General features: G+C 32.2%; 2 protein-coding genes, 1 long non-coding RNA gene and 3 other non-coding genes across 24 annotated transcripts in view; all 6 read left to right on the top strand.

The window, feature by feature from the left end:
- The first annotated feature begins 2,548 nt into the window (after nt 1-2,548).
- On the top strand, nt 2,549-7,672 carry WIT2 (WPP domain-interacting protein 2). Of its 6 annotated transcripts, XM_022049540.2 has the most exons (6): nt 2,550-2,851; nt 4,074-4,092; nt 4,126-4,623; nt 4,729-5,882; nt 6,325-6,516; nt 7,250-7,672. In XM_022049540.2, the coding sequence occupies exons 2-6, from the start codon at nt 4,089-4,091 to the stop codon at nt 7,445-7,447; spliced, it is 2,046 nt and encodes a 681-aa protein (XP_021905232.1). In that variant the 5' UTR covers nt 2,550-2,851; nt 4,074-4,088; the 3' UTR covers nt 7,448-7,672. The 6 variants fall into 6 exon arrangements, with proteins under 6 accessions (XP_021905252.1, XP_021905232.1, XP_021905216.1 ...); XM_022049560.2 differs by having other exon boundaries at nt 2,549-2,851; nt 4,074-4,623; nt 6,325-6,520; nt 7,255-7,397; XM_022049524.2 differs by having other exon boundaries at nt 3,966-4,623.
- Nucleotides 7,673-8,406: 734 nt separating this feature from the next.
- LOC110820153 (uncharacterized) lies at nt 8,407-10,434 on the top strand. Its single transcript, XR_002540816.2, has 2 exons — nt 8,407-8,811; nt 10,141-10,434. It is a non-coding gene; the product is annotated as an uncharacterized LOC110820153 (long non-coding RNA).
- LOC148268625 (small nucleolar RNA R160) lies at nt 9,007-9,090 on the top strand. Its single transcript, XR_015817432.1, has one exon. It is a non-coding gene; the product is annotated as a small nucleolar RNA R160 (small nucleolar RNA).
- Nucleotides 9,299-9,379, top strand: LOC148268626 (small nucleolar RNA R160). The gene has a single exon (XR_015817471.1). It is a non-coding gene; the product is annotated as a small nucleolar RNA R160 (small nucleolar RNA).
- On the top strand, nt 9,504-9,584 carry LOC148268627 (small nucleolar RNA R160). The gene has a single exon (XR_015817470.1). It is a non-coding gene; the product is annotated as a small nucleolar RNA R160 (small nucleolar RNA).
- Nucleotides 10,435-13,064: 2,630 nt separating the features above from the next.
- The window catches only part of PHYLLO (2-oxoglutarate decarboxylase/hydro-lyase/magnesium ion-binding protein), a 45,358-nt gene continuing 32,636 nt past the window's right edge, over nt 13,065-25,786 (top strand). For 5 of the 14 annotated variants that reach the window (XM_088212343.1, XM_088212342.1, XM_088212347.1 and 2 more), the window contains exons 1-13: nt 13,067-13,678; nt 13,778-13,987; nt 14,566-14,783; nt 16,106-16,226; nt 16,406-16,522; nt 17,251-17,358; nt 18,631-18,690; nt 18,844-18,912; nt 19,910-20,065; nt 21,557-21,661; nt 21,733-21,927; nt 23,164-23,262; nt 23,437-24,006. In XM_088212343.1, coding sequence (XP_088068469.1) covers nt 13,520-13,678; nt 13,778-13,987; nt 14,566-14,783; nt 16,106-16,226; nt 16,406-16,522; nt 17,251-17,358; nt 18,631-18,690; nt 18,844-18,912; nt 19,910-20,065; nt 21,557-21,661; nt 21,733-21,927; nt 23,164-23,262; nt 23,437-24,006 — 2,187 coding nt within the window. In that variant the 5' untranslated portion in view covers nt 13,067-13,519. Of the gene's footprint in view, nt 13,679-13,777; nt 13,988-14,565; nt 14,784-16,105; nt 16,227-16,405; nt 16,523-17,250; nt 17,359-18,630; nt 18,691-18,843; nt 18,913-19,909; nt 20,066-21,556; nt 21,662-21,732; nt 21,928-23,163; nt 23,263-23,436; nt 24,007-25,786 lie in introns of all 14 variants that reach the window. The other 9 variants (XM_088212348.1, XM_088212346.1, XM_088212357.1 and 6 more) reach the window with 8 other exon arrangements.

A 25,786-nucleotide genomic window follows, 5' to 3' on the forward strand; every position in this document is an offset into this window, starting at 1 on the left:
AACTTTACTATTTTAAAAATAAAGCTCCTCTAAATATTATGAAAAATAATATGCATCACTATTTTTATATATTTTTACATTAAACACAAATAGAATTTTAAAATGCTGCAAAAATAAATTGAAAAAGTATCTTACGTACCATCATATAATAATGAGTAAAGCTATACCAAGTGCAACATGGTATTGGGTCCTACAAGATCTTTTTCATCATAGGTCTTCTCCAACATTTCCTCTTTTGAACCTCATGACTCGAGATCAGATATTTGAAAATATTAACACAAATATCTAAATTTGTGTTTGTACTTGAAGATGAAGAAGAATGAAAGAAGTAATTCTTTTTCTTGTTAATGAGTATTGATTGCTCAGCCTTTATTTTACACTATAAATTACGAAATCTTTAACTTCAATTAATAATCTATGACTGTTTAGAACGTAATTTTTTTAAATAAAATCTTTGAATTTAAATAAAGAATATATGATTATTTGGAAATAGTTTTATAATATTTATTGGATATCTTCCTTAATTTATACAAAATCATTATAAAAATTAATTTGATTATTCTATGTTCGCCAATCGTATTAAAATTAATTTTTAAATTTTAATATATTTATAATAAGAATTTATTAGTCATTTCAAATACTATTTGTATTATCTTCATTTTAGTTAAATTATTAAACATAAAGAAATGCAATATAAATCGGAGACATTCTTATCGATTCCTTTATGTTCCATAAGAAAGAAACTATAAGCTTGATATTGAGAAAATTATATTCAATGAATAAGTTATTTGTTCTGCCCATATTTTTTAAAAAAATTTTAAGAGTATATTTCAAAGAATAAATTGATATTATTTTCATATTTATTTCTGAAGTTTTTTCCTTAAATATTTTTAAAAAATTAGATTTTCTAAAAAAAAATTTACTTCTGTAGAAAGTATATGATGTAAACTGTTTATACGTTAATAAGTATTAAATTCTTTAGAAAAATCAGTATAAGATAAATATGAACTACAATAATTTATGAGATTTTTAAGAATTATCAATGTGAATTTAAATATTTTTTTCTCTAAAAACATGAAAAAAATGAAGTCAATTAATACAAAATTATCATAAATTCTTAGTACTAATAACTAGTAAGAACTATTGAGTTTGTGGTCGAGAGTGACTCAATTATTAGTATATTTTGGGTTATCAAAAGTACAGCTCCACAGTTTTGCAAACATATGGCAAATATTATAGGAAAAGAAATTGCGTTGTTGATTCCCTAGCTAGAGTTGAGGTGAAGACAGAATTTAAAATGGTTGGATAGTTGTAGCATTTACTTTAGAAATGTTAATAAACTATATATAACTCATGATTTGTTTGTTTATTGTAGTTCTGCTTTTCGTGGTAGTGCAAATTATCTTTTTGAATTGCATCAACAATTTTGATTATTTTTTACATACTCACTCTAATTCAAAATTCTTTATTGAGGAAGCATGAGAAGAATTCTTTATAAATGAAGTTCTTCATTTGATCTTTCTAAAAACTTATTTTCCAATTCATGTGATTTTAACTTAGCGTTTGAATTAATTCGAACCCACTCACAAGTAGTACAAGTTGAATTATGTTTAAGTTATGAGTTTTGATTTTATTTATAAATTTATTTATCTCAATAAGCGTTTAAATATCACATGCAAGATGAAGAATTTGAATATGCAATAAATTCTTGTGATGACCATTTAGTTCATAAAAATACGGTGTGAAGTAGCTATGTATACTAATTAATTGCAAAGATATGGTGTTAATAAAAATATGAATGAGCCTTTCTCAACTTGAAGAATACGGGAACTAAATGAAGTTTGGAAAAGAAGAAAAGGAAAAATAAATTATGACCAAATTAGTAATTAAGGTAAATGAGTGTGTAATAGACATTGCATATTAATTATTATTAAAATTTTTTGTATCATTTTATCATATTTTCCTATAATGTTTAAATGTGAATAATATTTTGTTAATTTATTTAAGAAACTAATATTGTTGTTTATTTTTGAAATTATTATTTTAAAAATGAATAAATAACATATAAATATATATATAATTTAGAAAACAAAAATAATAAAATTCATCATGTATGATAATTTGATTAAAAAGCAATGTTTACTTTATAATTAAAATTTAAAAAAAAAAAAAAAAAGAATCCCAAGAGCATAAAGTTTGATATTATGCTTTCACTGCTGCAACTTGTAGCCATTGCGTCCAACCAGATTTAAAACATTTTTTTTTTCAGAAGTAAGACATTGCATACAGTAAAATTCATGAGGACACGTGAATTTTCAATTGATGGTATTGCAATTATGAAAAGTAGCCACTTTATGAGGGATGTTCTAAATACCCTTTTATATTCTTGGCAAACAAATGCATTTTTCAATTTTTATGTTTATTATTAGTACTTTACTCCTTGTGATTATCTAAAAAATTATTTATCTTAACTTAATTAAATAATTAGGAACCAATATTAATTGCATTTACTCCATTTTGTCTATTACTTTTTTCCCCTTTTAAAACAGAATGTACTGGTGGACAGGTTCATTGTCAATCAAACCTTCTGCTTCTCCGTTTCTTTTCAACCCCTCAATTATTCAACAAGCCTGAACACCTGCAAGCTGCTATGCTAACGTGCGCCCAACCCAAGTCCCTCACCAACACTAACCCATAACCCATGCGTTGACCGACCGGTTCCCACCTGGCGCATCTTAGCCTCACTCCTAGCATCAGAAACAGAGAGGGAACTTTCACAGCGAAACCAACGGTCTTGGGGAAACCAAAAACAGTCGTTAAATTATCTAATTTTCTCTGCTTTATTCCTCAGGTACTCTCTTTAATTTTTTTCTCGTGCTGTAATATCGTGCTTTGTACTGGGATTCTCACTTTAGCTGGTTCTGATATTGATTCGTTCATCACTTTTGCTCATTGTTCATTCTTGTTTACTGCGATGGAAAGTTTAGTTTGATTCTTTGGGGATAGTGATTTGAAGTTGGTTGCTTGTTGAGAGCACGAGAGGCTGCTAATTCTTTTGCTTTTCTGTTGATTTTTTGTGTGGCCCTCTTTTTGATTATCACAATTCAAAATTGTTATTACAGTACCTTATTATTTCAGAACATTCGATTGATAATTTGTGGTTACTGTGCTGGGTTCCGTCAAAAATCTGTCCATAAAATTCCATCATGTTGATAGATGGGTTGTAATTCATATGAAATATGTACTGTTAACCAATTTTCTAGAAGATAATAGGGGATAGTGAAAACAACTGTTCTTGCTTTCCCCTCAATTTCAAGCTGCATATAGTTAGGGATGTGAATTTCTTGCATTGCATTTAGTGAATTTTCTAAAGTTGGATATTGGTTAGTAGAAGCTGAGTGATTCTATTATTTAGATTCCGGTCAGAAATGAAATATTTATCTCACCGAGAAGCGGTAATTCTTGAGCACATTACAGTGCACTTAAAGCTAAAATTGAAAAGTTTTGGGGTAATTTTGTGAGAGGACAGGATGTAGTTCCTAATTTCCATTGCTTAAGGGAATAGAGAATAAGTATGTGAAGCTTCTAATGTTCTCAATATGAGACTAGACTAATTGTTGACTCTAAACTACACACGATGAATTTAATTTTGTGTAAATTTAGTAATTTTATGGTTTTTTAGAGATATTCAATGTTGCAAATAGATCTGAACTAATGCATAGTAGATTAAGAACTCATAAACTGAATCCCTCCAGTTACGTAGCATTGGATACTGATGTTTCATTTTTTATGATGGAAATCAGTTTTTAGTTCCAAATTTGATTGGTATGAGGCTTAGTTGTGTGTTACCTATTGGTTGAAGTTGCATTTTGTGTTTAGTGTCTCCTAATTGAATGAAACAAAAACTAACTGTTTCACCTTTGCTTGTTTTGCTTTGAATTTTTCTTTTCCATTTATCCTTTCAGAGGTTGGTATGTGGAATTCATAACCAAGAAAGTTTTAAATGAGGGAAGAATAGAACCAATGCTGACATTTTTTCTTTTCTTTCCCTCTGGTTTTTTGCTTCACTGAAGAGTAAAACCACAGGAATGGATGACTTAACCGTTGGTGTTCCATATACCAACCATGAAGAGTTAGATAAAGTTAATTTGCATGAAGAGGTACCAAAAAATGGTATGGAAATGCAGCCTGCAGATGATGCTATGAAATTTTTAGCAGCAGTAGACTTCGACCTAGCATATTCTTCTAAGAAGTTGGTAAACTTGCATTTGCTTTTGATGCATCTATTGGTTTGGAATAATGATCTAGAAGCAATGGCCATGGGTGATAGCCTTAGCTTGGAAATATCAGTTGAGAAGGCACTAGTATTTGATCTTTTATCTGGAATTTTAGATTCTGAGTTACAAGAGTTTAGCAGATTCTTGGATGCACTCAGAGCACATATATTTTATGCCAGTCATAAGATATCTTCATGCAGACACTCGAAAGAGCTATTTGTTATAATGGAAGAAAAGTTGCATGATTCTAAAGAGTCATTAAGACATTCTCAAGAGCAGTTCTTGGAAATCAGGATGCAATTGGCTGAATTACAAAGATCATTTTCATATTTCAAGGAGGAGAAAAGTAAGTTGTAAATTATTTTTTCTATGGACCATTAGTTTGCATAATAACTAGGATATTTTTTACTTTCTGATTTTTCATTTTTGCCTTGGATGTTCTTGTTGACAGGGAAAAAGGACGAGGTAGTTGAGCTTTCAGGAAATGATCAGCTGTTTGACAGTTGTGCGACATCAAAAAAGCAGACAACCTTACAACATAGACATGTTATAAGGACACTGGAGAAGTCTTTCTCAAGAGAGCTATATCTTGAGGAGAAATTATCACTGCTTAGGCAAAATGAAGAACAATTGAAATTAAAGTTGCATTACACTGAACAGGTGGCTTTTCGCATGGAAGAAGCAGCAGAAGTTGTTTGGGGAAGGTTTTTAGAGGCAGAAAATGCTGCAGAGGTGCTGATGGGTATTTCAAAGGAACTACTTGGCCAGCTTCATATTGCTCAGTTGAATTTATATGGTTCAATGCAACGAGAAGTTCAACTCAAATCTAAACTTGAAGATTGCATTGAAGAGCTAAGTGCCAAAGATGTTATGCTACAAAAGCTTGGAAGAAGAAATGAAGAACTTGAGAGCAGCAATTCACAACATGCTACCATAATTTCTGAAGTTCTGATCTTAAAGGAAAAAATAAAATCACTTGAGGAACAACTGAAAGATACTGAATTCCAGCTGGAGAGTGCAAATTCCTTCTATAAAACAAGCCAGGAGCAGCTTGATGAAGCAGAAAACATTATCGAGGTACTAAAAGAAAGCATTTATGAGGCAGAAGGTAAGGCTGGAAGTACAGAAGCCAAGGTTACCGAATTAACAGAGGCAAATTTAGAACTTACCGAGGAGCTAAATTTTCTCAAAGGTAATGATAGCGACACAAAGAAGATCAGCCTACTTGAGAAGCAGTTGAGGGAGCAAGAGATCCAATTACAAAATGCAAAAGCTTCATCTCAAACAAATCAAGAACAGCAAAACATGCTGTACTCTGCAATATGGGATATGGAGACTTTAATTGAAGACCTAAAGTCAAAAGTTTCAAGAGCTGAAACTAAGACTGAGAGGGCAGAGGAACAATGTATACTGTTATCTAAAACTAACTTTGAGTTGAATAAAGAACTGAAGTGCCTGAAGTCTAGAATGGAAGAGTTGGAGACATCTTTGGACCAAGTGAACAATGTAAAACATAGGAATGCAAAAGAAATTAATTCAAGGACTGAGGTTATGATGGACATGGTTATGCAGCTAGCAGTGGAGAGGGAGCACATGCAGAAGCAGGTACACATTTTTATGTCTTTTTTGTTTTTCTGAATCTTCTAATTGGCTTGTAGCTTTGAGTTATTGTGCTCTGCCCCTTGATGTTACAATGAGTTGACTAATTGGCAAAAGCACGAATGAAATATAATTCTACTATATTATTGTAGTTTATTAATTTTGTGTCATTAAGAATAATTGTCATGTCAAACTTCATTCTCACGTTAATGAGGATGGTCACTGGCTCCCTAATTCTCATTATCGACGTACCTATTGCTGCGGATGGTATGTCATGCAAAACAAAATACGAGAGACAGTGAGAGTTATATTTTTCGCTCCTCTATATTTATCATTTCTTTTCAGATAAATGATTGATTTGAGAATAATACATGATCGGTTGTAAAAGACTTATAATAATAAAACAACTAAATCTGCCTCAAAACTTTAATGAGGATTGTTTCTGCAGCTAAATCTTTTGTCGAAGGAGAACAAAATTTTGTTGGAGAAGTTACAAAAATTAGAAACAAAAGCCTATATGACTACACCTTGTAGTGGAGATATTCATGATCAAAGGCTCAAGTATTCCCAGAACGAATGGAGGCAAACTACTTGTACGAAGGAATCTGAGAAAGCAGAATCTTTGACAACATGTTTGCAGGCAGGTTCTCTCTCTAATCTGCTTTACTATTTATTGTCAGCTAAACAAGTCCTTTGGTATATTTTACCTCATACATAAGGCTTTAGCCAGGGTCTTAAATGACATTGCTGTGGCTTTGTATCTTTGTATGTCCAAATTCAGTTACAGTACTCTTTGAGATGTTTGTAGCTTGTTGGGTTGATCTTGAAATCCTTTGGAAGATTGTTCGATGGATTCTGTTGTTACTGCATAGAAATCAATTAAGTACTTCTTCCCTTAGTAGTTATTCATGCCAAAATACTACATATTGGAATTGCTATGGTGAAGTAAAAAAATCTGTGGTGAATAGAGATTCTTTATTAGACCCAAAAGCTGCTATGGATTGCAGATTTAAGTTTTCTTATTTATCTATCCTCTGTATTTCTTGTCTTAGTTATCTGTTTAGATTAGGCAAAATTATTGAGACATTGATTACCTTTGGCATCTTAATTCATTCATTATGGAGTGCTGTTGGGAGATTTGCAAAATTGAGAATCATTGGATGATCAATTCAAGAAAACATTAATGTTCAAATTTATTAAGGTTGCTACTTAGTTGAAAGATTATGGTCCACTTGCTTTCATCCTGAATTTATTTCGAGATCGAAGAACTTACACCTAGAAGAAATTGCATTTGCCATTTAATTTCTCATTTATAATCGCAAGAAATTTCCATCATTAATCTAAATAATCTCTTTTTGCTGTTTTACAATCAGAATAGATTTGTAAAAGATAAAGCTGATTGCGTGGAGCCTATGACCCAGACGGCTAGTTCAAAACTCCAGCATGAGAGTAGCGGAAAGGCTGGCAAACTAAGCCATGCATGCGTTTTTATGGTTGTGTTTGTTGTATTACTTTCAGTTTCAGTCATATGTTTATCCAACAAGAAAAGTGTCCTGTTTGATAATTTCTGATGGCTGGGGAAAAGCTTTTCCCATTGTGATTCAGGCATACATTGTCCTACCATGTAAATTTTTGTTCTTTTTTTTTTTAAATTTTTTTTCTTGTTTCCATTTTTTATTTGTTAATGTGCTTTTATTTTGTTACCAATCTTCCATTGTAAATACCAAAAGATAAATGATTTGTAGTACATATTGTTTGATACGGAAAATGTAATCATCAGATAATTTTTCTTTTTTCTTTCTTTTATTCATTGTAGTGCATAGAATTTGATGCAAAAAATTGTAATCTTATAATTAATAGTTTTGTGGGTATTAACCTCATTGTTTGGTTATATTTAATTTTATATTTTTTTAAAAGAATAAAAAAATTTACATAATTTTATTTTATAAATAAAATTAATCTAAAAAAAATAAAAACTTTTATAGTTACAATATATACTTTTAATCTATTAATTCAAACAAACTTTTATAAAATACGCATATATATTTATATATATCCCTATGGAGGCTTAGGATTTTAACATAAGCTTAATGCTTCAAATATAAAATCATAATTTTAACATAAAAATTAATTTTTATTTATATTCTCTATGAATTTGCATAGTTTGTAAAAATCACTAATATCATAATTAACACATTTTTATTTATATTATCAATATCAATATTTGAAGAAAAAATTAAAATAGTGTAAAATATATGGAAATGATATATATATTTGTTGTAACATATATTAGCCTTGTTCTAAAATTTAAATGCCATAGCTCAATAGTTTTTGGCTCTTGAATGATATATATTTATTATAACATATACTATTTATGAACTACTTTTTTTTATTGTTCATAATTATCTGTCTTTGAATCTTGCATACTGATATTATCTAATATAATATTTTATATTTGTAAATTAATGTGTAATAAATAAAAAATTAATGCGAACCAATTATCACAGTTGAAAATCTCTTCAAAAAAAAAAAATAAAACTAAAAGATATTTCCTTGCAAATAAGTTAAGTTTCCCCAATACGGAGAATCGAACTTGGGGAAAAGAAATCCTAGGCGCCCATTCAAACAAATAACCGACCCGAAGGCACCGCTCGTACGCTTATCAAATTCCAACAAACCCTAATCCCAAGATCCCCCCATACAAGTAGCCCTCCTACTAGCCCATCGCTTTCAGATGTTCTCTGCCCTTTCTTTCCCTTTGCCGGCCAGCAGCGGCCAGCAGCCCTGACTGGTGCCTTATAAGATCGGAGCCAATCGGCTGTCTTTTACAGTTGATCTATGAGTTTGGTCAATAAACTCATTGCATAAGTGCACCAAGTAGCCCCTTGCTTTTTTGTAGGTATAGTTGCAAGGAATAAACGATGAAAGGTCAAAGGTGCGAAATTGACTGCTTTTGGCATTAGCATTTCTCAAACTTTGTGCAGTTAATAAGATGACGCTTCATAGAGTTTGGTCTTGCCAGTACAAATGGGAATGTTAACGTTTTCTGATTTTCCTAGTAATGGTGCTGTTTTCTTCTTTCCCCCCCTTCTTTTCTGGAGAATGGTTTAATTTTTAAATCCAAAAGCAAAGCAGAATGATGAGATTAATTACGTCTTAATCCAGATGTCAAATTTTTTGTTTTTATTTTGGTCTTTGAAGTTCTCTGACTGCTTTACTCGTTGCTGTATTTTAGTAATTGTTTTCCGAGATGGGCATGATTCTCCCCAATTCTTTCTCATCTTGATATTCATTTTTGTTGCTGATAGTCTTTATTTTTTTTACGCTTGTGAAGTATGCTGCCAAGATTTCTAAGCAGACGTGTATTTTCTTCTTCACGACACCTCTGGTTCTAATGTTAAGGCATAAATCTAGATCGGCAAAGTAAAATAACGAATTTTCTTTATCTGAATCCAATGCGGAACAACTTAAATCGCATTGATCTTCAAAATTCTCTGATTGCTTTGCTGCTTGGAGCTATTTTTGTTTTTTTTATTCATTTTTTAAGTGAAGGCTTCTAAGTATGGTGTCTACTAGTGTCTGCTCCAGAAGTAGCATCATTTTTTTCGTCTGTTTGTCACCTGAACAAGCAAAATGATGAGAATCTTTTATCTGAATTTGATGTGGAAGAACTCATATCATACAGGTCTTCAAAGTTCTCTGATTACTTTGCTGGTTGCGTTAGTGTCATAGCATGCAACGAACTAGCTGTATTCCAATTTTTTTTCTTTCCTTTCTTTAGAGGGCTTTGAATCTGCACCAAAATTTCATAGTCTGATATGTTTTTATCTTTCAGGCTACACGAGCATGGTGCAATAGAAATCTTCCTCCTTTTTACCATCCTGGCTATATTTGTCATTTCCATTGACTTTTGTGGTAAAACTAGGAAGAAGACATGCTAATATTGATATTCTATAAACTTAATGTTGTTTTTTCATCATCTATATTCAATTATCATGTGAATTACATGATTTGATTTTAGTTGGTCTGATATGGATCTCTTTTGTTTGTGTATTGAACTTCATTATCCCAAGTGTCCTGTTGAATGCCTGCCATGTGTTCCCTGTTATCATAGTCATTCTTGGTCATTACAATAACTCATTAATTGGAGCATAATTGGAGCAGAACGTATTACATATAAATAGCTCAATGAGAAACTCTAGAAATTTGCTGTAAGGATCAAACTCCTCATTCCTTCCTGTTATATTTCATTTCTCCCTTACAGACGGGCCAAGGATGGTATCTACTCTTGTTTGGACCTGCTCAAATGTGAAACAATTAGCTTGTACGAGATTTCTTAGTCTGTTATGCTGTTGCCTTCAGGCTAAACGAGTATGGTGCAATAAAAAGCTTTCATTCTTTCTCTGTCCTGGCTAGATTTGCCATTTCCTCCTAGCAGCAGCTAGGAAGAAGACATGCTAATGTTCATGATAAATAACTTTCTTTTTTAATGTCTGTTTAATGGTTATGAAAATATATTTTCCAAGCTATTTAAAAAAATATATATATGTTGTCCAAATTGTTATGAACTTTATTGTTACAAATATCATGTTGCACATGTTGGATATATTCCCTATTCTAATTGTCATTCATGTGTTGAAATCAAACAGCAGATGGAAGCATTTAGAAATGAAAAAGTAATGAAGATGAGCAAGTGGGCTTTGAGGGTGTTTGAGGGTTCGGAGTGATGGAATGAGGGGAAAGTGAGGGGAAGGAATGAGGTTGGTTTGGTCCTTGGTCCTGTAAGTATCAAATGCCTCATTCCTTCCCTATTTTGGAAGCAGGATGGTGTATGTTCTTGCATGGACCTGCTTAAATGGGAAATAACTAGTGACTTTGCTGTAGCCTGTGAGTATCAAATGCCACCTTCCTTCCCTATTTTGGAAGCAGGGTGGTGTATGTTCCCTGCATGGACCTGCTTAAATGGGAAATAACTAGTGAGAAAACTTGCACCAAATTTCAGAGTCTGTTATGTGGTTATTTTTCAGGCTACATGTTCTATCTTGGTTAGCTTTGTTATTTTCCATCAATGGTTGTTGCAAGAAATCGGAAGAAGACTTCTAATATTAATCTTACATAATCCTAGTGTATTGTCCTAAGTGTATGTTTAATTGCCCGGAGAATTAGATTGTCCAAGAAAAACGAGTCCGTATCTAATCTAGAACAGGCAGTAGTTGTACCAACCCTAGGTACTGCTTGTGCTCCTCTTTGCATTTTTTCTATGTAACATTTACTTTGAGATTCATTACTTCATCCTTGTCCAAATGAAACATTGCTTAAGCTGTTGTATCTCCTCCTTATTGCTAAATGGCCTCCGCATTATGTCAAGTCTATAATGATTACTCTTTTCATCCTCAAACTGTCCTTATAAAAGCCCGACTTTGTGACATAGTAGCCTTTTATCATATGAGATGGAGGCTTGGCTAAGGGCAAGGTATGTCACAAATTTGTTAGCCTCTTCACTTCGAGATATGATGCAATCACTTCTTACATACAAGAGGATCGTAGTTACTGGACACAATTAAATTAGCGACTACATACCATTTGAATATGGTAAAAAAAATTCAAATGAGTTGCTTGAATGAAGAACATATTGACCAAAATCCATAGAAGTTTTCTTAACTCTCTTTATGAGTGCATTTCATATGAGGTTTGAATAGATTAGCTTCTATGAAATTATATATTGATAATTCTTACCATTATTAAATTCACACTTCAATATCTTGACTTTTCATAATTAATATTTGAATTTTTGGATAACTATAGTATTAATTCATTATATTTTAACCTTTGTTTCTTGAGCTTGAAATTTGAAAAACTCAAATTCATCTCTCTTGAATTGCCACAAGCTCACCAACTACCATATTACCGGAACTTGAATATTGAGCTGATTAACATGCTTCGTTATATTTTTAAATTTGAATGTTGAGCTACATAACATACTTGGTTAATTGTATTAATAATTCATTATATTTTAATTAAATATTGAGCTAATTATTTTACACTGACTACTTTAATGTTGGAACTTGGTTTGGCTTGTTGAGGATATTCTTTCATATATTTATCTGTTTGTTTATTTTTTTTCTTTCTTTCATGGATTCCTATGACATATGACTAAGTTGCAATTACCTGATATAAATGTGGATGTAACGGAGTCTCTTGTTTCTTGACCTTTCTTGTTTAAGCACAACTTTTTATCATGATTAATTTATAATTGATGATGATGTTTGTGCCTCGAAAAGAGAGGCTTCTATGCCAAATACTAGTCATACGTAGCCCTAACAACTTTTGTATATTCTTGCTAACAATGAGAATTGAATAACTAATATTTCAATAATAAATTTTCATTTAACTAGTTAGAAAACTGAGGATAAGAGAAATAAAAGATAAAACGTTGTAGTTGCTATTACAAAATAATATTAAGGTTATGTTCAAAAAAAGAGATTGAGTATATCATTTAAATATATTTACATAATTTTGACACTATACGCAATACATTGTTATATTGTGAAGATTGGCTATTGAGGATATTACTAGATGATTGGGGGACATCGTGGAAGTTGTTTTGGCACTAGAGGGAACCATACATGAGTTATGAAACTTGTTGATTAATGTAGTTTGTTTTGTGTTTGTACATTTTATTATTTTAACTCAATTGATATATATTTTTATTGTATTTTCGTGTTTTGTGATTGAATTAATTATTAATATTTTAATTTGTGTGGTGATTTATTAATATTTATATTATAAAATTGTTAATATCAATACTTCAATTATGAAACTGTTAAATTTTATTATAATCAGATTTTTTAAAATATTTCAGTTCATCGTATTCTTAGATGATTTAATATGAGTTTATTTTTTTCATCTATTTGGTTCTACATACCCCTAAATATGGGATAGGTAGGCCCACCTTCATAATTAATGTGTTTAATAAATTTTTTTCAAATGATATTCATAGATAATTTTTATAGGTGGGCAAATGACATTATTTACCTACATATTTTATTTTAAAATATGAAAATGAAATTATTTAGACAAATTAAAAGAAGTTATTTATAGCTAATATATATATATATATATATATAACAAATATAAGAGATAACCTTAGGCTAATTAAAAGTAGAAGAGCGTTATATTAATGCTTTAATTTGGTAACCTCAAAGCTGACAGACAAAGAGACTTTCTCCTCTTCTCTTATCCGTTCCCCTCTAAAACGGTCTCAACGGTCTCTTCTCTCTATTTCTCTCTCAAAAAATCGTGCTACTTTCGACTTGGCTTCGGCTCCATTTATAGCTGAAATCATTCACCAACTGTAACCCAAATCAAATTGTTCTTCTTTTCTTCACGCTGACTTCATCTCACACGCCATCTTCCGCTTCCTGCGTCATCTGCTCACTGCCACCTGCAGAAGAAGAAGAAAACGTAACCCACTTCCTTCTTTCACTTTCCTTTTTCTTATCCGTTCTCCTCCAGGCCTCAACTTGAAATCTGAAAATTTGAAAAGCCGAAAAGAACAACCACCGCCGGCAGCCCGGCCATTTCTCTTCAATGATCTTGACACTCTAAACTTCCACTATAAAAACCTTCATTTTCTACACCCGATGAACTCTCATTTATTTCCCACGAATCCCCTCTCTTCTCCATCTCTAATCCCAAAATTTCACCTTCGGAACCAACTGAGCCCTAAAAAGGTGCCAACTCCTTTTCTTAACATCCTTCGCGTTTCTCTTCTTGGTTCCCCTCGAAACTTCAATTGGAAGGTTTTTTATTATCTTTGTCTTCTTCGTTTTCTCTTAGTGCCTCTGTTTTTTATATTTATTGACTTATTATTTTTTTAAAATTTCTTTTTGTGTTGTTAGGTTGTTAAAGGAATTAGATTTGATGGGCCAATGGTGGATATGGGTGAATTGGGGAATATGGAGGACGGCGAGCTGGTTGTGGAGACGAGTGTTACGCGTACCTTGCCTGCGGCATTGACGCTTGAACGCGGGCTTGAGAGCATCAAGGAAGCTTTGGAGGAGTTGAAGCTCAATCCTCCATCTTCTTCTCATGGTGTTATAAGATTTCAGGTGCGCCTCATTATGTATAAAGAGTTGACCTGTTGATTTTCCTTTTACTTTCTCCTTGCAAAATATCTCCTTTTGGCATAGTTTTATTTTTTCTTTCCAGGTAAAAATCAGTTTTAATTTTTGATAAATGTTTGTTTCTTGATAATTTTTTTTTTTTAATTTGTGATCCAGGAGGCAAATAATATTTCTGATGAAAATATTATTAATTTTTTATTAATAAGTTAATAATTGATATTTAAAAATAAAATAAAATATTAATTTTATGTTTATGATAAATTATTAAAGTTTGTAAAAAATAATATTTAATTTAAATAATTATAATAATTAATTTTTTATTATTATGCAATTTTTTATTATTTTATCATTTTATTATTACTTTTATAATATAATAATGCATCTTTTATGGCTCACAGCAATAATCGCACCAAATAAATCCTTCATTTCCATTCATGAAACTGAATGACGTCCATGTATGGTCAATGTTGTGCATTTAAAAAACATCTATTTCAGATGAATTGGGAAGAGAACAATTTTGCTAATGTTTGCATGAATTATTAAATGCTAATTTAAATTTTCAGGTTGCAGTGCCTCCAAGTGCAAAAGCGTTGAATTGGTTTTGCTGTCAACCAGAGTCATCAGATGTGTTTCCTCTATTTTTTCTTTCTAAGGAAACAGAGAACCCAACTTGTAAATCACTTTATTCAAACAGGATCCGTGGAGTTTTTGGAATCGGAGTTGCAATTTCCTTTGTGCGCTCATCTTCTTATGCCTCTAGAGAAGAGAACTTGGTTAGAAGGTAGAATTGTGATTTTTCTCTCAACGTCACTAAAAATCCATTTGAATACTCTCGAGGGAGCTAGTCAATCCAATTGGAATTTTCACTGAAAGTGCTAATTTTACCACTGAAATTTTATCAGTGAAATCAAGTTACAGCTTGAAGTGTCCCAAGAAAAGTGTAGTTTGTGTTCATGAATGGTTGGATCATAAAAATTTTTAATTAAAATTTTTATTTATTGAATTTTTATTTATAATATTTAATTTACAATAACTGAATATATGTAGCTGAAAATTAGAGAACCTTTTAGTGGAAAGGTAAATACAAATAAATCCTATAAAAGGAAAAGATCTTCCAATTATGGAAGTCGGCTATCATTATGCTTTATAGGGAGTTTTCTCTGAAGATACCAATCTATATGGGAATTGTATTTTTACAAGAATTCGGATACCTAAAAGTCAACACTAAGGTGCAACACAGATTGAGAAGGATAGATGATTTGCCCAATCAATGAAAGTGAAGAATGGGTATTGGTGGAGGGTAACAAATGGATAATGCCAAAAATGCCAATTTGATGCTGTTTTCAAGTTCTTGTTTCAATGTCTTATTGCTTTTTGAATTGAGGTTACCGTATAACCTAGGTTGTCTGTGGTGATACATTATAGTGATGGATTTAATCAAATTATTTATGCAACATTTTGTGGAAAGCAATCCTAACAGATTTACAACTAGAAGTTTCTTGAGATTATTGTCTCTACTTCCCTGTGTGGGAAAGGGAGGACCGAGGAGCTTAAGGTACTTTGGTTTCCAGATCCTTTTGGTTGGAACAGAATGCTAAAGTTTTTAAGCATCGGTTTCAACTGTTTCACATGGTTTAGTAAGGATGATCTTCTTCACATCTCTTTTGGTGAAAGCCCACATTAGCTTAGGAGCATGTCTTACTTCTCAAAGCGATTGGTTCTTCGTTTCTTCTTATGACATTTTGCCATCTTTTGATTTTCTGTTGTTTTCTCATGAGGATATCTTATCATTTCCTTCTCTTTTATATCTTCTCTTTCCATTCTATAAAGTTCTTCTTTTCTTAAAAAACGTCCTCAGATTGTACCATAGCAAGCTCCTCTTGCTCTGATAAAATTAAACTTTATCTTGGAAACTGTGATGTACTGAAATTGATCCGAGATTTTGGAGATTTTAATTTTAGTTTGCCATAGATTCTAATGCTGAATGGACTTAGGGTCAATATAAAAAGTTCGTGCTGAGTAGTGTAAAAGATTTGCTGTTTCCTTTGACATTGTACTCGAGCTTATAAGAATGACCTAAGAATTCTCATGTAATTTCTGCAGATATCTTTCAAATGATTCGGCCCTTATAAGAGCTTATGGTTTTATGGATATTAATTTTGCAACAGAGTCTTCTATAACTATGAAGCACGAGGCTGGTTCTTTTTACTTTTTCATTCCTCAGGTGAACTTGCACTCTTTCACATGTTTCTAGCACCGTGACTTTAGCTTCATGCTTATTGTTATATCCAAAATAAGCGAGGTTCAGTGGCTGTGTGATTCTTCCTGGTATCTGTCTTCTCTTTAGGTTTAGTTGTCGTATTATTACATGTATTTGCTTTTGGATAATTGGAAATTCAACAGATTGAGTTACATGAGCATGAGAGTGTCTCTATTTTGGCGGCAACACTAGCATGGGATGATGCTGTATCTTGTACATTTGAACAGGCCATTCAGTCCTATGAGTCATCCCATCATCAGGTATCTTGGAATTGCTTTCTTATTATTTATTCATTATTGAGATTACTTCTTGTCATGCAATGACCTTTCTTTCTCTTTCTAAAAATACTTTTTTCTATAAAAATCATTGATTTTTAAAATTCCTTTTGAGAGCAAAAATATAATCCAATAAAGAGGGCACCAATGGGGTGCCAGGCAAATAAAAAAGAATGGGTAGTGAAATTCTTTTCATGACTTGCTTGAAATCTGTGTTTCCATATGCTTGCTGGATGTTGTGTGTTCTTTTGCATCTCACAAGTCACTGTAAAGATATATTTTTTCTATTTTCTGGAAAGTAACTAATTTTTCTCTGAAGACATTTTTTGGACATTTTGTTTACTGTGACTTCATTGAAGCCTCACTTGTTTGGCCTTGTTTTTTCCTCTGGGTATCTGTTAAATGTTCAATAATTCAACACAGTTTGAAGTCGTTATGTGTGCAGCACACCCTTTTATATTTCTGTTTGTGCATGTTTTTGTTATTTATTTTTACTCAGTACTCAGTATTTCTGTGTTGCACTATCAATTTTTCGATTATTGCATATTTGCTTTTCAGTTATTAAATTCTTTTGGAACCTCTAATGAAGTCTTGTCTAGGAAAATTGAAATTCTTCCAAGTTATTATTTTTTGTAACCTCTTTCTATCTTGCTCCCTTATTTTTATGATTTTAGTTTCTGTAGTATTTTCAATGTGATCTAATATTCTTTCAGGCCAGTAGTTTTCGGCCCACGCCACAGAGAATTCACTTCAGAAGTGCAAAATCTGCTCTCAGAAAGCTTGGTGGAGTGAACCTGATGACAGATAAAACTATCAAGTTGGTAATTGTGATAACTACTTGGTTATTAATTAAAGTGAAGATTTAGAAGTTAAGTGGTGCACTAGAAAGTTTGCTAATGGGAGACTGACAGCAACAGCGGTTCTTAATGCTCTGGGTTGAGATTCATAAAAAAAGTGGCATGTGCTGTAGCAACAGAGAATGAACTTCATTAACCAGAGCACCTAGGGGTTCCTGTCATTTAAAAGTTGCCATTCAAAAGAAAGTCTGTACGATTAAATAGCATTACGTACTGCTGAATTAGAGAACTGGACATAACAGAAGAGTTCAATACTAGGTTTCATGGCAAAAATTAAGGAGTAGTTTTACTTCTATTTTGGTTGATGCCGGATAAAACTGTCAAGTTGCTAATGGGATGCTGACGGTACCAGGGTTCTTAATGCTCTGGGTTGAGATTCATAAAAACAATGGCATATACTGTACCAACAGACAATTCACTTCATTAACCAGAGCACCTAGGGGGGGGGTGGGGGGGTGCTGTCCTTTAAAAGTTTCCATTCAAAGGAAATTCTCTAAAATTAAATAGCATTTCATACTGTTGCATTAGAAAACTTGACATAACAGAAGAGTTTTGCTCTAGGTTTCATGGCAAAAATTAAGGAACAAATTTACTCTTTTTTTTATTTTTTATTTTGGTAGAACAAAATTATTCCCAGGTTATTGTGAACTCACATTTTCTAGCCTAGAAAATAATCCTTGCATATTAGCTTATGTACAATTCTATTTAATTCCAATCGCATCTCTCACAAGTGTTGGTATTGATTGCATAATAATTAACTTCAATAATTTAACTTAATGTAATTCAATTTGTTTATATGATTAAAAGATAAAATAATACTAATTTTAGTGTATTATTATATTCAATACTTTCTCTTTAGTCCTTGTTAAAAAATAAAAACTACACATGGATAATAAATAGAAGTACTTTGGAATGTCCAATTTTAAGGGTTTTCTTTTCGGTTTTCCAGTTCAAGGGTTATCATAGGTAATATATAATGTATGTTATCAGCCCAATGTATGAACCAAATATTGTTTTATCTTATCTTATATTTCTTTTGTACTATTACAGTTTTTTCATTTTACTGAACACAAATAGAAGTCAACTAGGGATTCTGTAAAACCTTTTAAAAATTATTGAGATGTTATGTTTTTCACCACTATATTCAATGCATCTATACTAGAATTTTACAAAAATAAATATTTAAATCTAACACTTGTTTGTGTTCGCTAGTCAATTATCAAGATGATTTTGTAGGTTTGTATGAATGCTCTCTCTCTGTCCTGGAGCGAGATGTCAGCTGGCCCCAGGGAACAGGTAACCCTTTTCACTGGTAATTTTTTTTTTCCTCATTGTTTCTAACTTCTAGTACACTATGGTCAGGTTCTATTTAATGACATTTTTCCTATAAGCTAGAAATCATTATCATACAGTTCAGATGGTTGATGTTCATAGGCTTAACTTTTGCAGAGGGCAGCATCAACTTTCAGTCAGTTTTCATTTAGGCTTTCACAAACCATTGTTGTTGCTAATAACATGGTATGCAATAATCAATTGTTTTCTTAAGAAATAAGAACATTTATTTATTCTATATGTCAAATATTTATATGATGTGTGTACTTAGATCTTGCTCCCATAGTTCATTAAGGCTGAGTTTGACATTTTGGGGTAGGGTTGTTGAATAGGATATGACGAGTTAGTTATGGGAAAGATCCTTCTATCACAGTTTGAGATACCCTTAGTAAGGTTGCAGGTAATGACTTTGTTTAGTACTTATGTGCTTACTAATGCATTGTATGGGCCAGCATATGCATGAAAACTACGACAACAAACCTTAAATTATTCTATTAACTAATAACTAACATAATAATCTTGAAATTTGTTTTAATATTTTCAAAAATCCTGGAGCATCTTTGGTTGCATTGTCCCTTTTCATATTGCCTTTCGTGCACTACTCTTAAGTTCCTTGGTGTTGCCTTCAATTTCTGATGCTGAAGAGATTCGGTCATGTCATGGTATCTAGAAGGATAAGCACAAGAAAATACTTACATCATTTATCCCCTTGGCTACCATGTGAATCATTTGGTAGGCAACATGCAGAAGAGCTTTTTTTTTTTGAAATAAACGTACAGAGTAGCTTTTAAGGGCTTAGATATTTTCTTTCAATCGAGTTAGAGGCTCATGATTCTAGGCCTAGGTTTTTTTCTTTGAGGGTCATCCTGTTGTTTCAGCAGAGGATTTGGAGGAATTTCCTCGTCTATTTCCAGTCTTTTGTTTTCTCACCTTAATTTCTTTTATTCCTAAACGATCTAGGAACAAATTAGTTTCAAAGCTACTTGTCTTATATCTTTGAGTCACTTACCATGATTGATCTTTATCATTCATTTACTAGCTTTTGTCCTTGATTAAGGTGTCTCCACTACACTGAAGCTTTGATTCTCCTAGTTTTTTGGATTGCTGGAGTTTGGAGGTTGGTCCTATCGAGTTGTTTCTCCCACCGAACCCCAAGTTTTTGATCTTGATATTGTTATCACAGGTGATGATAGCAGGGGGATTCAAGAGTTTAATGTTGTTTTCATCAGTTGCAATAACAACTTGTAAACATTATGAACAAACATGTCCTCCATTGATCATGCCGTTATCTTTTCATCTTGCCACAAGTGTCTTTGATATACTCATTGCCCTTGAAGAGGTAGATTCGCTTGCACCTTTCATCCTATCTCTTAGTTTTGTTTCTTATGATCACACATCTTATTTTGCATTTCTTACCTTTTCGTTATCAACGGTTTCCATTCCTAATCCTGAGATAGATGCACTGTTGCATCTGTTTGCAGACAAACAATGAAAGAAGTGATGTTTTTCAACTGACTTGAGACCATTCAAGTCCAACAATTATTTTTTGCACGTCAAAAACCATTTGATGGGGAATCTATCTTGTCTTAAATTATTGAAGCTTTTGACAAAGTGTCATGAATGATGCTTATGCTGTTAAATCGTCATGAGCTAGCGGTATCACAAATGTGTCATAAAGGGAAGAGCGCTTGATATAGGACCATAATTGTCAGTATTGGAGAACTTCGAATATGTATGTTTCAGCAGTTTCTACTGGCCATTTTTAAGGGAATGGAAGCTAGAGCAGCCTGAATTTTACTTTTAGAGGAGAGAAAAAACTTGTGTAGACATCACTTTTTGGAGTGAGTCACTTTGAGTTATAGTTGAGCCTCTATTTCGGCTTGTGAATGTATTGGGGAATTTGTTTTCCTGATGGTAGAGACTAGGGAAATATTAAATGCAGACAACTAGTTAATCTAACTTTGGTGAGTAGGTTCATTTGGAACATCCGATCCATGGAATGGAGAAGGCTATTGTAAATGATGGTTCATTCTTGAAATTTCTTATTGATATCCAATTATTGAATTGGTTGAGGGCATCAATCATCATTTTCAAAAAAAAAAAGGAAAAATTAATAGATATTATTGATAAAAAGAATATAGTATGAATACCTTTAATGAGTTTTCTCAAGCAAAGGTTGGCACCTTAAGAAGAAACATGCAAAGATGGATGCCTAATAATCTAGTACCAATGAGAAAATGTGTTTATGCATGCAAAGATAGGCACCTAGGAAGTAAAGGGACTAATGCAGATAACTAAAACCTATACGACTGGATTAGCTTGGTTCCTGTGCCCATAAGAAATTATAGTCTTCACAAATATTGTTGGAACTTTGAGTACGAGCCCACATGCCTAGTCTGAGAAGGAGCAAAGTGGGGAATGCAATATAGGATATTGCTAGAGCGAGCATATGCCGATATGGATAGTGCAAGCAATTATTTCCTTATTGTTCTTAGAAAAGCTAGGCATCACTTTCACAATTCATTTTTTTTAGTGTCTTTTATCACTAAGTACACTCGATAAATGAAAGAAACTTTGCAAGATTGATGTCATGATTGATTTTCATATCTTACACTTTATATAATGAAAATAGTAGAAGTTGCAAATGCTTGAATTTTTTGGGTTCTTGTTATCTCACAATAGAAGCCTGATCGAACATTCAGCCCTCAGTTACCCAAAAGTAATTCACATGTATTATTTGAATGTAGTTGGCACTCTATGATATGCTGATGCTTAATCCATTGAAACTATTATAAGCAAATTCAAGTTATCTGCCTATGTTGACTATTAGCAGGATGATGGCAGTGAAATCAGTTGCTCTATTGGTGATTTTGCTAATATCAATGCTCTTTGGGCCGCACTTATAGTAGAAGAATGCATCCGTCTTGGTTTGACGGTAAATATGTGGTTTATCACTTATCGATCTCGATTTGATATGCGTATCTAATTGATTTTTTTTTTTCCCAGTATTTTTGTGTGGCTCCAGGATCAAGGTCATCCCCCCTTGCTATTGCTGCTTCTAGTCATCCTTATGCAACCTGTATTGCATGCTTTGATGAGCGCTCACTTGCTTTTCATGGGTTGGGTTATGGTAGAGGATCTCTAAAACCAGCTGTTATCATAACATCATCGGGCACTGCAGTTTCAAATCTTCTGCCCGCTGTGAGTTTCAATAATCCTTTAACTTCCACTTTTTGGATGTTACTGAAAATATTCTATTTATTTCTTCTTACTTTATAATGTTTACATCATATTTTAGAATTATATTTCACATGTTTACATTTGTTAAGATTCTTCTAGAGATCTTGCGAATTTTGTGAATGTGGAAGTAGATTTGGTTCTTTATATCTTTCATGTGCTAGTTGTTGTAGAACAAAGATAGCTTGAAGATAAAATTTAAAGAAATTTTATTAAGAACCAAATTTAAAGATCTTAGATTTCAATAATCAAAGTAATATCTTAATGTTTGAATAGTTTTCTTGAATAGTGTACGTAATAATTAAGATAAAGTACCTGATTTATAAGTATAAAAAGATAATAAAAAAAAATCTAGTACATAGGAAAATAAATCAAATAGAAAGAACGAAAAAAACATGAAATCTATGAAATAAGAAAATAATCTAAATAATTAACTATCCTATAATAGAAAAATAACTAAATAGCATTCTAATTAAATAGGAAATAAGAAAACCATGTTAAAATAAGTCTGTTAAAGAAAGGTTAATTTAGGTTAAAAGGTATAAGATAAATTATATCCATGTAATTGATTGTAATTAATTGTTTATTTCTTTTTTCGTCTTAGAAAATTTGTATATATAAGGTTATAATATTTAATAGAATACACGTCAAACTATTCTGAATATGGTACCTTATTTTTATCTTATTATTTGAATAATGATCATGAACTATAAGCTGAGATACCATATTTATAGGCACCAAAATACAATAAAAAATAAGGAATTGACAAACCTAATAAATAGGAAAATAAGTTAAATATAAAGAGGGAAAAAGAATAGGAAATTTAGAAATAATCTAAATAATTATCTTATAGTAGAGAAATAACTAAATAACATTCTAATTAAATATGAAGTAACAAACCTTTCATACTAAAATAAGCATATAGTTAATAATTCCTAAATGAGATAATGACCTTAATAATACATAAATGTTGCAACTAAATAAATGGATATTATTATTGAAACATGTCCCTTTTTTTAGGTGCTCTCTCTTCTGCATCACTATTATTACCTTAATATTTTATTTTTGTTCAATCTAAGTTAAGAATTGATAGTTCTATGTACTCAAGATTGTTTTAGTTAGTTTATCTATTCTACATGGAATATTCATTTTATTTTGCTACAGTGCAAGTAAATTATTTCCATTGGTGCCAATTTACAGGTTGTTGAAGCCAGTCAGGATTTTGTACCACTTCTTTTGGTCACAGCAGATCGTCCTTCTGAACTTCATGACGCTGGAGCAAATCAAGCTATAAATCAGGTATTAGATTTAAGGTTTACGGTTGAGAGTGTATTGAATTTTGTGACTGAGCCATGAAGTGATGTTCTCAGTAGTGTACTTCTTACATTTTGTTAGTTATTATCTACATCTTACTTTGGTTTCTTCTTGTTTTTTGGTTTGAAACCTGAATAAACTCTTTTGAAAATTATTCAGGTAAATCACTTTGGTTCTTTTGTGAGGTTCTTCTTCAATTTACCTGCTCCCACTGACCGACTTCCTGCACGAATGGTGCTTACCACTCTTGACTCTGCTGTACACTGGGCAACATCATCTCCATACGGACCAGTCCACATTAACTGTCCTTTTAGGGAACCACTTGATGATAGCACAAGCAAATGGATGTTGAGCTGCTTGAAGGGATTGGACATTTGGATGTCTAATTCTGAACCATTCACTAAATATGTTCAAATGCAACACTCTTCTGCATCTACTACTGATATATGTGGCCAAATGACTGAGATTTTAGAAGTAATTCAAGGTGCTAACAAGGGACTTCTACTTGTCGGTGCAATCCATACAGAGGATGAAATATGGGCAGCTCTTCTGTTGGCTAAGCAGCTTATGTGGCCAGTTGTAGCTGATATCTTGTCTGGTTTGCGGTTGAGAAAGATCTTTTCTACTTTTCCTGAATGTGAGGAGAATGTTTTTTTCATTGAACATCTTGATCATTCTCTGCTCTCAGATTCTGTTAGGGATTGGTTGCAGTTTGATGTAGTTATCCAGGTAAACTTAAAATCTCTCAATTTTTACTGAATTACTACTTGGAAATTCCCATCACACATCTGAGAAATGTTGATAAAGCTGTTTAAAATGATTTAAGTAAGCATTGGATATCTGTTTTGGTGCATTTAGTAGTTTTTGTGAGTTAGGATGGTAAGGTCCCTACTCAAGGATCTTGCTCTGGCTTTTTTTACACTAAAATCAGTAAATAAATAGCCATGCTTCTAGATGTTCTTCCCCTGTCACCTAATTTGATCAAAAGATACAGGCCCGTTAATAGAGAATCCAAAGGTTCTCTTTGTGTAAGTAAAGTAATCAAGCACTTCTTGAAATAACTGTGTAAAAGTCTCCTCCTAGGATGGACATAGTTCTATTGCTGAAGATTAGGATAGTAATGTGTTCTCATGACTGTGAACTATCTGTTCATTACAAGTAGCTACACAGATTCAAATACACAACCGTCTTCCTTAAATGACACTAAATGTTCCAGAAGACATGTGGAAGCAGACATAGGAAGACATTTTATACATTGATATTGCACAACAAAATAAAGTAAAAAATAAACATTAAGTAATACAAGTTACTAGGCGAAACTGTTTTAAAGTCCTCAATCTTCTGTCTCAATATTAGAAAATTAATCTTCCTAAAAATATGAGATACTGGTTAGAAATTTTGTTTGATTTGATTAACAGAGAATCCCAATGATTATGGTGTGACTCCGGAATTCCATGACTATAGAAATCAACAAGACCCGTGATGTTTCTACCTACAGTAAAAGAAATGTGTGATGTAACCGGTGATACTTATTCTAAAGTCAGAGATGAAACATATATTTTAATCTGACTGTTAAGATGGGGTCCACTAAGTAAATGAATATGTCAGTTGATAAATATTCTAATATGCTGAAAACTAGTGGTAGAAACTGGACCAACACTATAGCCTTATCATAGACTACTATAAAGATGCAACTAACCTAAAATAATTTATGGAAAGAGACCATATTTATTAGTTTCTGGCAAGACTAAATCCTGAATGTGATAAGGTAAGGATTGAAATCTTAGGAAAAAAAAAAATGTCATCACTTAATGAAGTAATTTCCACTGTAACTACGAGTGAGAGTAGAAGATGGGTCATTTTAGAACCCTGCTCCACTAATAGCTCAGCCCTTGTCTCACGAGTCTCAAGACCTTGCCAACAAACAAAGGAATTAAGTCACATTGAGAACTCAACTTCGGAGTGGATAATATGGATAATCTTTGGTATACTTTTTGTAAGAAGTCCAAACACATCAAAGGAAAATGTTGGAAATTGCATGACAAGCTCAATACCTCTAGAAAAAAAGTGGAGACATAAAACTAACCCAAAAAAACTACCAAACAGGTTCATGTGGTCAACCAATAGGAGGAAGAGAAATCTACTGATCTCACTGCATTCAAAGTTGAAATTCTATGAATGCAATGTTGATTGGAAGATTTTGAGAAACCCACAAGTTTAGCTGTAATAAAGCACTCAGATTTATTTTCCTTTTCACATGATCTAGATGTCTTAGATAAACCATTTAAAATTTCATGGATTGTACACTTAGCATCCACCAATCAGATGACTAATATTTTTAAATACTTTCACACAATGTTCCATGTTTAAGTAATAAGAAAATTATCACCGCAGATGTTTCTTTCAATAACATTGCGGGCAAGGGCAATATTAAGCTTAGTCCTTTCCTTATTCTATAAAATATGTTGCATGTTCGTGGATTGTGTATTAATTTTGTGTTGGTCACTAA

Source organism: Carica papaya, chromosome 2 (assembly GCF_054855325.1).
Source record: "Carica papaya isolate Zhongbai chromosome 2, ASM5485532v1, whole genome shotgun sequence".
Classification (NCBI taxonomy): domain Eukaryota; kingdom Viridiplantae; phylum Streptophyta; class Magnoliopsida; order Brassicales; family Caricaceae; genus Carica; species Carica papaya.